At 40.5% G+C, this 15,878-nt stretch overlaps 1 protein-coding gene across 2 annotated transcripts in view; it reads right to left on the bottom strand.

Moving 5' to 3' along the window:
• Positions 1-1,865: 1,865 nt before the first annotated feature.
• Positions 1,866-15,878, bottom strand: part of GAD2 (glutamate decarboxylase 2) — a 76,398-nt gene continuing 62,385 nt past the window's right edge. For both annotated transcript variants that reach the window (XM_037146323.2, XM_037146324.2), the window contains 3 exons: positions 14,415-14,522; positions 13,775-13,864; positions 1,866-4,877 (listed from right to left, as the gene is read on the bottom strand). In XM_037146323.2, coding sequence (XP_037002218.2) covers positions 4,704-4,877; positions 13,775-13,864; positions 14,415-14,522 — 372 coding nt within the window. In that variant the 3' untranslated portion in view covers positions 1,866-4,703. The remainder of the gene's footprint in view (positions 4,878-13,774; positions 13,865-14,414; positions 14,523-15,878) is intronic.

The raw sequence follows: 15,878 nt of genomic DNA, 5'->3' as shown, positions 1-15,878 counted from the left end.
CTAGTACCAGGAAATTCATCCCAATGAAAATAGCTCTTCCCCTTGCTCTTCGTTGTCACTCAGTTCTCCTGCCCAGCCCTTCTGAGTCTCTTCCCATTCTCTACTGAGAAGCTTAGGCTGAGGCTGTGACTGACACTGCCTCAGCCACCAGCCTGCTGTCCTCAGGCATAAGTCATAAAACAGCTTTCTAAGATGCTGCTGTCACATGCTTTGTGTGTCCAGGACAATTTTCTCTAGAGGACTTCAGGAGAATGGAGGGCTTGCATCTTAGGCCTGGTTCTTACACACAGCAGCACAGAATAAAAATCAAATTAACACATAGTGAACATTCACTATGTTACAGGCATTGGGTTTTCTTCTCATGTGAATCTTCACTATCACCCTTATGGTAAGTACTACTTTTGTCCTCACTTAACAGATGAGTGAACTGAGATTCAGAGAGGTTAAGTGATTTGCTGAGGGTCACAGAGAGAATAAATGGCAGACCTGGCACCTGAGGCCAGGCTGTCTGACTCCAGCAACTCTCCTAGTGGCTGCCTCACTGGAAGAATGGAAATGTGATCACACGGATCCTGCCTCTCCTGGCAGGCGCCCAGGGGCTTCCAGGCTGCCAGAACCCAGTCCGTTAGGATGTGTCCTCTCCGTGACATGATAGCACTTACAAGAACTCATACCATATACTAAACCTGATTTGTCTTTATTTGGCCATGGAAGTCCCTGGCAAGACATATCAGAACATACTCCACCAATTAAATTCCCAGGGCATTCTATCTGTTAACTCGCTTGTGCCTCAATGGCCCATGTGCATACAGTGTTGTATCTTTTAAACTTTTAAAAAATTTATTGATTTAGAGAGAAAGAATGTATGGGGATAGGGGACGGTGGAGAGAAACTAATTTGTTGTTCCACTTATATATGCATTCGTTGGCTGATTATTTTATGTACCCTGGCTGGGGCCGATGCTCTAACAAACAGCTGCCTGGCCAGGACCCGTGTTGTGTTGTGTGCCTGAACTGGACATGCCCCAGCTGCCCTGGAAGGTGGGTAGGGCCTCCACGGGTTTCTTGGCCACAGGCCATGGGCTAGGGGGTTTGCTCTAAAATTGAGAATCAGGGATGTGAGAACACTAATTGAATATTTGACTTCACTATTGCAATATTACTATTATAGTTTCAGTTGTGATAATGGTATTGAGGTCTTTTTTAGGAATCCTTTCTTTTATAGATTCATATAAAACTAACTTGGTGTTGCCCCGACTGGTGTGGCTCACTGGGTTGGGTGTTGTCCTGTGAACTGAAAGGTCACTGGTTTGATTCCTGGTCAGGGCACATGCCTGGGTTGTGGGCCAGGTCCCTGGTTGGGGGATGTGAGAGGCAACTGATGGCTGTTTCTCTCCCTCTCTTTCTCTCTCCCTTCCTCTCTTTCTAAAAATAAACAAAATCTTAAAAAAAATAATTTGGTGTTGGGAAGAATATAAAATGGGGGGATGGGTGAAATAGCATTCAGGCTCTGAATCAGCAAATGTTGAAGTTGGATGAAGCCTTCATGGGAATTTATTATACTGTTTTCTCCACTTGTATATGTACACAAATTTTTCCATAATTAAACCTTTTTTTAATTTTAATGATTGGAACTGATTGAAGAAGTCAGAGTGGTAAGCAACGTCCTTCAGAATCTATGGTAGGGGCGACTGCACAAGGAAGAGCTCTTTTCCCAACAAAGACCCTTAGACACACTGGGCTCTGTGGGCAAGTGAAGGGCCTTTTATTCAGGCAATTCATTAAAAGTCAGTGCCACAACATGGCAAGGTCAGAAATAACTATACAAAGCCTGAGACATATCCACATTTACACATTTATTTGGGTTTTGAGAGACAACACAGATAAAATACATTGATCATACACAAGTTTATATTTGGTAAGAAGAACAGGTTGCCACATGTTTATATTTTTCATTTTTTTCTGTCTTTAGTAATGGAATAATGTTGGGGAGGTGGTGATGTCTTTCAGAAACGCCGATTGGGAACAGTATTTTGGCACACGGAACTAATAAATACGCAGTGTTTGCACTTAGCATTGGAGAACAGGAGAGCACGTGCACGCTCATCCCCACGGGGAGGGTCCGCGGTTCCTTGCCCTGCACCGTATTTACACCTGTGCTTCCTTTGCCAATATTCTGAGTATTCGTACCTACTCCAAACCCCAGTAGGGACAATACCTGCAATTTTGGCAGTCGGTGACATTTCATCATTGGTTTCTTCTGTTCTCAGAGACAAAGTAGCGATCACTTTGCATTTCGTGAAATCACACAATTCTCGAAGGAGATTCGTCAGTGGGGACCTTAGCCAAGGGCATGTTCTGTATTAGAGCTGGTGCAGAGGGCACACAGTTTAGCAGAGAGGGGGAGAGAGGGGTTACAGCAACAGATGCGAATGTAGTTCTCAGAATATCAGTACAGCTACCACACGGAAAAGGACATTGATAATATATTGTACAAGCTTTTACAGCAACACGTTAATTTGCAACACTGTACAGTTCAGATCTAAAGCACACAACCATGATCTGAGGTGACAAGACAATACTATCAATACAATAAAGGCAACACAGCTACACACACAACTGATTTCCCTTTCTTTCCTCACAGCCTTGCGACTGTACATGGAGTTGATACCATTTACATGTCTCAGATTAAGACATACCACACCTTTTTTCAAGTATTTTAAAATAATAAACACAATATTGCTATATAAATGAAAATGATCATGTCAATTCTGATTAAAGCTACAACCAAACTTTTCTAAAACTTGTAAAGGATGGTCCCACAAAGGCCCAAAGCCTTTGACATTGGGAATTTTGGCTAATGTTCAAAATAATCTCCCTCCCTCAGTCTCTCCCTCCTGAGTGGATTACAGACCTACTTTAAAGAATGTTTATTAAACTATTGGGACCTATTAGGATTTTATTTACCACCTTCCCTGGCCTATGGTTGGTAGGAATTTCACTGCACATGGTTGAGCAAGGCTCCCAGCAAACTTGGTGAAGGACCTGGAAGGAGCAAGGGGTGGGGAAAACAGTCTGCTAGTAAAAATGATCTCTGGTCCACACAGAAAGGGGAACTGCTTCTGTAACTGTGTCTGCAGCCCCTCCTACTAGTGCTCAGCATCTGAGAATCAGCAGCCCCACAAATATCTGTGGGAGCTCTTGTTAGCTCATGTCTCTCCCTCAGGCTTGCAGGGGTAGAGGATGCTTTAAAAATATTATTTTGAACTCTAAGGATATTATTATCTCTGCATACTCTGGTCACTTTGGGTTTTAATGGAAGATAGAGAAAAGAAGGTCTTAAGATGCTGTCTCAAAATCCTGGGTGAGGAGTGCTTTTTGTGAGAAAAAATAACCAGCCACGGAGTAGAAATCAATTGTTTGGGATCGCAATGATGGGAAGTCTAGCAGGGGAGCCGGGAAGAATGGGAGGACATGGGACTAAGCAATTACCCAGGTGGTAAATGACTCCTTCCTGGACAGTGGCAGTCTCATACCATTATTCTCACACAGAGACCTCCTCTCCCAAGGCTGACTTTAATTTTCTGGGCTCACCACATTCTGGAGTGTGCGTTGTTTCTCTTTGCTTGGGCTGATTAGATTTTATTTTTATTTTCTCTAATTAATCCAAATGACCTAATAAAAGAATACTCTTTGGGAAGATGCCTCAAAAACTAGCATCAAACTTCGGTTCAAAACAGGCTGAACTGGAAAGTAGAATAGAGAGGATTACCCTAACCTAGTCTAAGGTGAAGCTTGGCTCATCATGCTTACTGAGCAGGTCTGCAAAGGGTCGACTGGTGGAAAATATTTTCAAATGGGAAGAGTATCTTACTGTTGGTCTGATCAATTGTATTAAGGAGCTTAAGCTATTCTTTTGAGTTTCTTCTCTAATACGGACTTTAGAGATGTCATAAGCCATTACATGAATAGAAAGAAGGCATCATACCTTTTGACGAATATTGTGGGCCTATGTTTTAAAATAACTTTTCTAAGTGTTTTATTGTGCTTCCATTAAAGGAAAAAGGGGAAAAAAACCAAACAAACAAACCTGGCTTAGTTTTTATATCTGCCCCTGCAGTTTGTATAACCCATATAAAATAAAAATCTATATGTTACAAAATAGGATTTCTTTTTAATATATATATTTTCCTTTTGTAAAATTATATGTATTTAAATACATTTGAAATGTTGCTATAGGTAAATTAGAAATTTTTTTCTAATACTATGAAAAAGGCAAGAATTTTTATTGTCAACATACATTTTATATTTACTTTGTCCTTTTCATTGTACCCCAAAGAACCTGATGATTCGGGGGGGCAATTTGGCTCTATTCAATCCTACTACTCTGAAGTGAAAATAAAATTTGATTTGCATACTATATTAAAAGTAAGGGAAGTATTTATAACAATTTTAAGCTTTTCCTTACTGATTAAACACAGCCTTTGTCACTAATTACTAGAGAGGTATTCTAAACTTCAGAAATAATTTTTAAAAGGAGCGATGTTTTTTTGTTTTTTGTTTTTGATTTTTAATCTGCACTCTACTTTGACACCACAATATAGAAATAGATTTACTTTGGAACAGACTACAAATACATTCACACAGTTTGTGACAACTTAATTGTCTACCTAGAGAATTGAAACAGCTTAGTGAGCTAGTTTATTATAAATCTTGTCCAAGGCGTTCTATTTCTTCAATCAGGAAGTCAATGTCTTGGTGAGTTGCTGCGGGATTAGAAATGACCATGCGGAAGAAATTGACCTTGTCTCCCAAGGGCTGGTAGCTGACCATTGTGGTCCCATACTCCATCATTCTGGCTTTAATCACTGGAGCCACCTGTGGGAGAGACCAGAACAATATGGTGACTTTTCTCTTGGGAATACTCCCCTTGCTCAAAGAGCCCACTATGAAATAGCATTTTTAGTTTTTAACTAAACAATTAGAATAATATTTGTTTCTCCTTAAAAAAATGGCATCTGGGTTTTCTTGGGATTAGAGGACTAGAGTAGTTCAATACATCTATGATCTGAAACATGGTAAGAGGAATTATAAATGGTAGGGTATCAAGTGCCTACCACCTTTTTCTTGACTTTTTGGTTGGTGTTTTGGGAGAATGAGAAGAATCTGGTGTTGGTCTAAGGCTAATAGTTTAGCAATACAACATTTGGGGGAGGGTATGTTTTCCCCCTCAGTAAATGTAGAAACATTGGAGATAAAACCTTGTTCAGAGAATTGTTACTAGGAGGTAAGCCTCAATACTAAGTGATATATGAAAATAAGCAGACTTTTGATACCTTAAAGTAATTTTTTCCTTGAGACCCTAAAACTTTCTAGTTCCATTTTATTCTTCTTTTGTATTATCTCAGTTTATAAGGTATTTTGAAATATGTTCCTTAATAATAATGAGGAATCAGCTAGGCAAAAAGCTGAACCCATGAGGACTTAACACTCCAGAAATGGATCATAGACGAGCTTCTACCATGTCTGCCAGGCTAATGACTACAGCACCCACAGTCCTTTACAGTGTATGAAGTTAAAGTCAAACTCTTTTGCTCAGCACAAAGGTCTTTGTCACCCAGCTCTGAGGACTCATCTTCCAGTGCTCACCAATGTAAACCTTCAACTTTGACAAGAGCTATCTATTTAATGCTCCTTCAATAGACCACATATATTTTTATCTCATCACACTTGTTCTCTTTGCTTAGAATCATTTTTCTTTGAGGTTCATGTTTAACATGCAGCCCAAGACTCCACCACAGTCCTTCAGGTGCTGTGAATCCCTTCCTGATCCCTCCAGTCCACAAGCATCCTCTCTCTTGTAAGTCATAAATACATGATTCTTACCCACAGTTTGTGGTTATATTCTAATTGCTGATTGTTCCCTTACTTGTGAGAAAATATATTTTGTCTCCGTACTTGAACCTCAAGGTCCTGGAGGACAGGCAAGTGTCTATCACTTCTTTTGTTTCCTGGTGTTTCTGGGTGCCTACTGAGGGGTCCCTGAGTCCTTATTGATATATAGTCCTTATTGATATATTTAAATTATGTCTAACTGTACTATGGTCTTTCCAGTGATAGTTTATCATTGGAGTCTGCAGATATAGCATTTGATCTTTTAAGTTCATTGATACAATTATGTAAACAGGAATGGTAGATGTTAGGAACACTTTGGACTCATTTTGGATACACAAAGTCAACAACTCTTCAAAATGGGGACCATGCCTTGTATCACAACTGAATCCATCTGAAATGAAGGATAGTGAAATTCAAGTGCAATGCTGTCATGAACATAGCACTTTTCAATACCAACACATAAATAATCATTGGTTTACGGTGAGGTTTTTCGTCTTCAAAGTACTCAGTGCACAAAATCAATGTGGTTCCCATCAGGCCCAGTGATTTGTTAGAAACCATGGGCTTGTTTCTAAAAGCAAAAAATAATTTTCCTTTCATCTTTTAAATTCTTCTAGCTGGATTAATAATCAAATTTAATGAACACAGATGAACAGGAGAAAACGTCCAAATTTATTTTACATGTGTACACTAGGGGTTGCCACAAGAATGAGACCCAATCACAGACTGGGCAGTTAGGAGCTTATATGCCATCTTGAGCTAAGGAGAAGAGGAGGTAGGTTGTAGTTTGGAATTTCAAAGGGTGAGAAGACAACTCGCACGGAGAAGGAAAAGCAGAAGTTTGATAAATAAATTCTTTAACAATAGGACACAGAGAAGACTTTGATTGAAGTGACCTTGCTAGGTTCCTCCCTGTCTATCACACTTAGTTTATATTAAACTATAGTTATCTGTGTTGATATCTCTCTTCCTGTAGCAGGTTCTCTATCTAAATTCCTTTAGGCAGGTAAAGGAGGATGGTCAAAAGTTCTTTCTGAACCTTTTTTTCTTCATAACCAGCTTAAAATAACTAATGTCTAAAAAGGCATATTTTGGGGTGCCAAACTCTGCTATCCTTCATTACCAAAGACAAAACAATTATATAACTATCCCTTAGTTTTACCTGTGCAACAAATTATACTTGTATTTTAGAAATGATAAGACAATGACTATGTTTTACTCAGTAAATTAAAACTGGATTTAGTTTTAATCAGCAATACAAGAAAAACATACTGGAATGTGGGCAGTTGACGTTTTGTTGTACACTTGAAACCTGTATAGTTTTGTGAACCAATGTTACCTCAAGAAATTCAATGAAAAAAAAGAAAAAACCATATATGGATGGCACTAATTATTAAGAACCTCTAACTTTTAAATTATTTTTAGTTATTAAGCACCTCTACCTTTTCATATAAATGCAAATCAAAGGTCAAAAGATGAATGGTAAGAGCCATCCTCCCAGACAGACTTTGGCATAAAGTAAGATTGACTCTCATCAGTTCCTGAAGCTAGCAGGGTTGGCAGAAATCACAGCTGTCTAAATGCATATGACTTTCAATTATTTCCAGAAAATGCTGAAGAACTAAAATTAGCAGGCACATGGAACATCTACTTCATTACATAATCACTAATTGCAAGTTAAGTAGGAAAAGAAAGATCTGACTATTCTGGTGAATATATAGAGTTTTCACTTATGTTTAAAATTTCTTTGAGGGGTATGTGACATTTTTGGGTTTGCTGAACAAAGAAAGTCATTTAAGAAAGAGATGAATGGATCAAAAAAGCTATGGTACATTTACACAATGAATTTCTACGCAGCAGAAAGAAAAAAGGAGCTCCTACTGTTTGCGACAGCATGGATGGAGCTGGAGAGCATTGTGCTGAGTGAAATAAGCCAGGTGGTAAAAGACAAATACCATATGATCTCACCTTTAACTGGAACCTAATCAACAAATAAACAAGCAAGCAAAATATAACCAAAGACATTGAAGTTGGGAGCAGGCTGACAGTAACCAGAGGGAAGAGGGGAGGGGATAATGGGGGGGAAAGGGTGAAGGGTTTACAGGAACAACTATGAAGGACACATGGAAAACAAGGGGAGGTTGGAAACACGGCAGGGAGATGGGGATGGTTGGGGTGGTGGGGAGGGATGGGGGAAAGGTAGAAAACTGGATTTGAACAACAATAAAATTCAAAGGTATATAATTAAAAGAAAGAAAGAAGGAAATAAAGAAAGAAAGAGAAAAAGAGAAAGAAACAAAGAAAGTGAGAGAGAAAGAAAGGAAAGAAAGAAAGAAAAAAAGAAAGAAAGACAGAAAAAGAAAGAGGCTGCATGTTGAAGAATTCACTAAGGGCCTAATCAGGCAGAGCTCTTCCGAGCTGCCTTGAACGTTTCAGGATATCATTTTCTCCCTTGGGCCATTAACTCTTTCAGTCCTTTAAAAAACAATACCCAGGGGACTCCTTCAGAATTTTAACCCACATGTTTCTTCCTCCAAAGAAAGCTCAGATTAAAGTGTCATGAAATATTCTCACAAGCTATCACAGAAATTACAAATGCATATTTGTATGCATTTGTGCATTACAAAATCTTTTTGTTTTAAAATCTTGGAAGCATGAGTAAAACTTTGAAAAATGAAGTAGCAGAATAACTATATGTAAGACATTCTATAATGTTAAAATCTCACAAATTAAATTCCCCATTACATTTAATAACATAGTCACATCAAATATGAGGCCAAAATACTTCCTTACAAATTTACTTCTAAATCCATAATTGAAAACTGTGAAAGTCCACCAATCAGTATAAGACTATAAAAGCTAATGAAAGAGATGCAGATAATGATCAAATATAATGAAAATTAAAATAAAGAAGATGAGGATGAAAAGGAACAGGAAACACAAGAGGTGATCAATATATTGCCTTTGGATCCTTATCTGAGAACTGCCTGCAAACGGAGTCTACCTGCTGTCCCTTGCCTTTGTCTAAGGCATGCAGTTATGTCCCCATAGCACCCCAGGCCCTCATGTCCTTGCTGACTCACTGACAATGTGCCACCTGCACAGTCATACTCAAGACTGGGCCAAAGAAAGTGCACCAACCAAATTCTCCTCTTTACCTCCCTTGTGAAGCTGTCACTATGCCTGTTTTAGTCATAACCAGTTGTTACCTAGATATCTATGCCCAAGCCAGCCTGTGGACTGAGAAAACACCCCTGATTCACTAGTAGGTTTCCTACAAGTTGTTTCCTTTCCTTATTCTGGAAGATGCAAGTAGCACTTTAGTACAACATTTTTTAAAATATATTTTATCGATTATGCCATTACAGTTCTATTTCCCCCCTTCATTCCCCTCCACCCCCACACCCTTCCCCCACCATTCCCCCCTTTAGTTTATGACCACATGTTTCAAGTTCTTTAGATTCTATATTTCCCACACTATTCTTGCCCCCCCATCTATTCTCTACCTACTGTCTATGCTACTTATTTTCTGTATCTTCTCCCCCCTTCTCTTCCTCCCACTTCCCTGTTGCTAACACTCCATGTGATCTTCATTTCTATGGTTCACTCCTGATCTAGCTGTCCTCTTAGTTTGCTTTTGTTTTAGGTGTGGTTCTTAGTAACTGTGAGTTTGCTGTCCTTTAACATTTCATATAATAAGGGCTTGGTGATGATGAACTCCTTGAATTTGATCTTATCTGAGAATCACTTTATCTGTCCTTCCATTCTAAATGAAAACTTTGCTGGTTAGATCAATCTTGGATGTAGGTCTTTGGATTTCATGACTTGGAATACTTCTTTCCAGCCCCTTCTTGCCTGTAAGGTCTCTTTTGAGAAATCAGCTGACAGTCTGATGGGAACTCCTTTGTAGGTGACTGTCCCCTTATCTCTTGCTGCTTCTAGGATTCTCTCCTTCATCTTAATCTTGGCTAATGTAATGATGATGTGCCTTGGTGTGTTCCTTCTTGGGTCCAACTTCTTTGGGACTCTCTGAGCTTCCTGGATTTCCTGGAAGTCTATTTCCTTTGCCAGAATGGGGAAGTTCTCCTTTATTATTTGTTCAAATAAGTTTTCCACTCATGGCTGTTCCTCTTCCCCTTCTGGTACCCCTATAATTCAGATGTTGAAACGATTAAAGATGTCCTGGAGGTTCCTAAGCCTCTCCTCATTTTTTTGAATTCTTGTTTCTTCATCCTTTTCTGTTTGGTCATTTTTTTCCTCCTTCTGGTCCACTCCTTTGATTTGAGTCCCAGTTTCCTTTCTATTAATATTGGTTTCATGTGCATTTCCCTTCATTGCAATTAGTTTAGCCTTCATATGTTCCTCTAATTTGTGACTATAATCAACCAGTTCTGTGAGCATCCTGATCACCAGTGTTTTGAACTGTGCATCTGAAAGTTTGGCAATTTCTTGATTGCTTAGATTTATCAGCTCTGGGGCTCTGAGTTGTTCTTGAGCCATGTTTTGATCTGTTCGTGCCTGTTATGTATGAGGAGGTGTTCACCAGGGCAGGACCACCCAGGTCGCTGGTTTGTGGTGCTATATGTGGGGGCAGGGTCAGAGAGGGACAATGGTGGTCCCTTCTGCCACTTTCCACCACAGGGCCCTGCACAGTCTGTCTCACTGCTTCGCTCCTTCACCAGTTTGTCTGCACTTGAATGTATGACTGTGGTCAGCCCTCAGTGGGTCCACTGCCTTGCGCCCTCCATGGGTCTGCCCGCTACTCCACACCTGGGATCCACCTACGGCTGCCTGTGTGCCTGAGTTGCGTGCCCAGGTGGGTCCAGTGGATCTTTCCTGCCCAACCCTGCTCTGCTGCTGGCTCTGCCCCTCTTACCAGTTTGGCTGAAGGCTTCGTTGTTGTCAAGACGTCTGTGTAGTTCAATTTTCTGTGGTTTGGCTGTGTTTTTGTTGCTAAAACTTTATTTTTAAACTTGGTTGTGTGAGAAGGCACAGTGCTTCCACCTACGTCTCCATCTTGGTGGAAGTCCTAGTACAACATTTTTGAGTGTTTACTGAATAATAAGCCAAGTAACTTAACTTAATTCTCTTATTTGCCAGACACCATACAGAAGACTTCACATTTCTTCCCGTTTTGGGTCTATATCACCACTGACCAAGAGAACTTCATGTAATGATAGAGATGTTCTCTATCTGAAACACCTGAGATCATAACCACCCACTAGTCACAAACTGAGCACTTGATATGTGGCTAGTGTGATTAAAGAAGTGAATTTCTGGTTGAATTTAATTGCAATTGATTTAAATTCAAATAGTTACATGTGGCTATTACTACCATATTGGACAGGACAGATGATTTATTTCACTTCATCTCCTTTTCTTCTGGGATTGTGTGTGTGTGTGTGTGTGTGTGCGCGCGCAGATTTTACTAGTTCCTGGATGTTATAGTTTAAGGGCTTCATACTTAATAAAAATCTTTTTCTGGAACTCTGAAAAATCATTGACATAAACAAAACTTAACCTTGATATTTCATGTGGTTCTATTTTGATTTCTAATTTTGAATTGTTAAATACTCTCTAAAACAGTCAGGAAAATGAAGCCACAGGAGATGAAGAAATTAAGAGAATTCATTTTGCAATCCCCAGAGACTTTCAAGTTTGATTTACTAACAGTATGGAAATGATTTACTAATATTCTAATGGTTGTCCCCAAGAAATACTCTTCATCCTCACCACAGTTTATGTGGCTTGCTAAAATCTAAGAGGTATTTGAAGAGAGCTCTGTTGACCTGGAAGAATTCTGAGTTAACTTTTGCTCAGAATGATGAAAAACCCTTCCTGTTTTGTACACCCATCTTGCCCCTCCCTCAGCCCAGCAACAAGTCCAATTAACAAATCGAATCAGCCAAACTACTTGTGCCTTCTCTGGTCAGAGAATTAAAGAAGTGAAAGCCAATAAAAAGGAAATATCTAACTTGTGAGTAGCTTGTTAAATAAAATTAGTTATTGTTAAGATAATATATTTACAGAGAAGCCACCATAGAAGTTCCAGAAGAAAAAATTTTTCTTCTTAGACATTAGGCCCCCCACCATTTTTTTTTGCCAGAGCCTATCATTTTCTCTGGTATGAAACTCCTACGTTCACTCCCACGCTCACTCCCTTATGCCCTTAGGCTTGATTTCTGGTTTGAACCAACGTCTCTAAAACTGCAAACATAACCACAACCCTTCCACTCCACTCCCATTGGTCACTGGCTCTCTGCCTGGGTTTCACCTACAGAACTTTCAAAACTATCCCCAAGCCCATTCAAAACAAATTGGAAGAAAATCTTGATGTAAGACCTCGTCACCAGTATTTTTAATAAAGCTTTGTGACAATTCTGATATATAGCCAGAGATGTGAACCAATGCTCTAATTAGGAGGCTTAATTTAAGGACCTCAACTATGTGTAAAAAACATCCTATCTAGGTCCTGTGGGCAGATGTTAACATTTGTAAGCTTTTCTGAGGTTTAAAACCCCACAAAAGATTCTGTTATTCATTTGACATGAAAGATCAGTGAGGCAGCCCTGGCTTCTTAGCAATGGGGGAGAGGGCCTTCCCTGCTCTGGGAGTAACTGCAGGAGGTCTCCTTTTTTGTGGAAAATGGAAAACCAATAAACCAAGCAACCAATCAACCAGCCAGTCAACCAAGTGATTAGCTAAACAGCCAATAGCCAACTTTTTTAGATCTAAATACACATGATCATCCCTAGTTTCTCATTCCTCCAACCCTTGGAGGATGGGCCTGTGCACTTCCCTTCAAGGCTCTTTGGCAGACACAATAGACCAAATTTCACGTGTGTGTAATGAAGGGAACAGGAGAGGATAAAAGAAAGAGGGTCTTACTGGCCACAGTAGAATTTACAGCGTTAGCTCTCAGGCCCTGGGGTCAGACTTGGGTGTGATTTGGGGAAAGTGACTTTTGCTCTCTGTGCTTCAGGCTTCCCAACAGTGGAAAAGAGAGAAAAACAGTGTTTTCCAAAGTAGGTGGCTGTGAGAATTCAGTGATGTAATGGTCCATCAAAGTGGAGCCACAGACATACCACACACTGAACAGCAGTGATTATTATTACTGCTCCCTGCTCTGTTACATTCTGCGAGTCACCACAGCTCTAAAGACCCCATAGCACAGCCTTGACTTTGGCATCTCAAGAGGATCAGCAGCAGCTTTATTTTCTAATTATTTCTGGTACCTGAAGTCTCTTCCATGCTTGTAACTGAGCACCAGTTTCACTTGGCAGGTCAGTCAATGCCAGCAAGAGTTCTTGCTGTGTGGTGAATGCCAATACATGTTATCACCTAATTGCTTATTGTAAAATGTCATAAACTCGCTCTCAGAAAACAGACGCAAGTACAGTTTTTAAAAGTCTGGGTATACCAGCTTTGTATGTCCTGGCTCTGCAGTAGTCCTCAGAGGGGAGTTGGTCATGCACCAAGATGCAGGGTGGAGGGGAATGAAGGGGGAAAATAGAACTGTAATGGCATAATCAATAAAATATATATATATATTTTTAAATATTTTATTTATTTATCTTTAGAGGGGAAGGGAAGGAGAGAGGGAGAGAAACATCAATGTATGGTTGCCTTTCGTGGATCCCCTGCTGGGAACTGGTCTGCAACCCAGGCATGTGCCCTGACTGGGAATCGAACCTCAATTGTATGGTTCACAGGCCCGCGCTCAATCCACTGAGCTACACCAGCCAGGGCCAATAAAATATATTTTTTAAAAAAGGATGATTTTCTCCTAAAGACCTGCTGCTACGTTATAAAGATGATATACATGTGAAAGGCCCAATGTACCCACCGATGTCCATAAGAGAAAAGCTTGTACCATTTACCTTAGAGAGGCGGTTCATTCTCTCTTCCTTGTCTTCCAGGACACGCAGACTTGGAGGGATGTACCAGAAGCAGACGTTTGTATGCTGAGGCTACAAAGAGGAAAGATTCACGCTCAGCCTAACATGGCACTTTTGAAAATTCTAAGGACATTTCTTTTTTTCTTTAAAAATTTTTTTTAAAATTTATCTTTAGAGGGGAAGGGAAGGAGAGAGGGAGAGAAATATCAATGTATGGTTGCCTCTAATGCATCCCCTGCTGGGAACTGGCCTGAAATCCAGGCATGTGCCCTGATTGGGAATAAAACCGTGATCCTTTGGTTCGCAGGCCCGAGCTCAATCCACTGAGCTACACCAGCCAGGGCCCAAGGACATTTCTAATCTATTTATTTTGTAGCTTCTGAATACGATTCCTACTTTTTAATCTGTAATCGCCTTTGAAGTGGCTGACATTCACAACATTACACTGTTATTTTCTGTGAGTTTGATTTTTACTCCAGCTCAGATTAGCTGCCGTATCACCCTGGCTTCTCATCTGTCATGATCCACTTACCTGGACATACATTATTGACATAAAAAAATAGTGGGGATCAGAATGGCAACTGACTAAACACTTCGGGATGGTAGAAATCAGAAGACATACCTTTCCATCATATACCATTTCATATCCTTCTCGGTTTTTTATGATATTGTATAAATACTCTGCCAGCTCCAAACACTTGTCAATATGTGCTTCAAACCCAGTTGTTCCCTAAGTAAGAGAAGAAGAAAGAGTGTCGGGCAGGCTGAGAAGAGTGGGGGAGCATCCAGGCTGAGATTCGGGGCGAGTGATCCCTCGAGACAGATGGTCTTCCTGCCACTTCTGTCTCGGCTCTGCTCCAGCGCTTCCCTAACATAAGACAGTGTTTCTAGAAGCTTCTCTGTCAATTCTTTCTCCTTTAATGCTCTCCCCCTCAGGTGTTTTTGTTCTCTTTCATGTCTGTCATTATAGCTCTCCACAGAGATTCCTTTTCTTCTCAAAGCCTCCACTCCCCAGGCAATTATTTTGATTACTCAAGGGGAAAATTTGCCTCAGCCATTTATAGGGGTAATTATGGAAGTCATTAATGACAGGAGGGCTGGGCTATTCTCTTCCTGAGGATAAGAGGCATCAGCAGGGACCAACCCCCCACCCTGCCACGGGAGGCCTGCTTAGCCCCTTGCCCATCATGTAAATGTGTCATTTCCAGACTCTACTTTTGTTCACCAAATATACCCCCATCATTAAACAAACAGGATAGGTCTCAGTGAATAGTTGTTCAACACACGAATGAGTGAATCTTAAGGGGCACACAATTGCTTTGTTAGCCTGTCACTCTGCAAAGCTCATTAGATTTTTCCTCTGGGGATAAAAGATGGCTTCGTGTGTAATGGGTGAACATTATCACAGAGGTCTTTGAGCTTCCGGCTCTAGAAGCCGAGGGTCTGGACTTATGAAAAACAACACAATAGCTTTGGACTGGAACTGCTTAACTGATGTCAGGCCACACTAGCAAATTCTTTCCTTCAGTATTTGTGGCATGCTAATGGAAAGCTAAGAAAAACAGCTGAGGCTCATTCCAGGAGGTCTCAGACCTGGCCTACCAGTGACTAATCCAACATGGAAACTAGAGCAAACGATTGTAATGGAGACAGATGAGTTCAGTTTCCTGATTACACACAGCCTAGTCGTCCTCGTCCTGGCAAAAAGGCAGATCCAGCACAGCCAGTGATGTTCAATATCAGATACATATTTAAGAACAAGCTGCATTAAAAAAATCTCATAGATTTGAAAATTTTTCTTTGGAGATTGCTGCCTTAGTTGATTGCTTCAAGAAGGCTCACTAGTTCCTGATGAGCCCAAGGAAGGACCGGGCTGACACCCGAGTGCTCGTGCCAGCACCTTTGCTATGAGCTCCACAAGGCTGTGGGTGCCAAAGAAATTAGGATTGGTTTGAACTGACCTGGAGGTTTGGGTTCACCTGGGATGGACCCTAGGTAGGGGGGAGAGAGGTTAATTATTCTCCAAACTGGATCCTTTGGACTAGGCTGGAGCTGAATTTAAACTTGCACATAGCTGATCCAGGAT

The sequence above is a fragment of the Artibeus jamaicensis genome, unplaced genomic scaffold, assembly GCF_021234435.1.
Source record: "Artibeus jamaicensis isolate MK-2021 breed Jamaican fruit bat unplaced genomic scaffold, CSHL_Jam_final contig_867, whole genome shotgun sequence".
Taxonomy (NCBI): Eukaryota; Metazoa; Chordata; class Mammalia; order Chiroptera; family Phyllostomidae; genus Artibeus; species Artibeus jamaicensis.
This window is presented reverse-complemented; position numbering and strand designations above follow the sequence as displayed.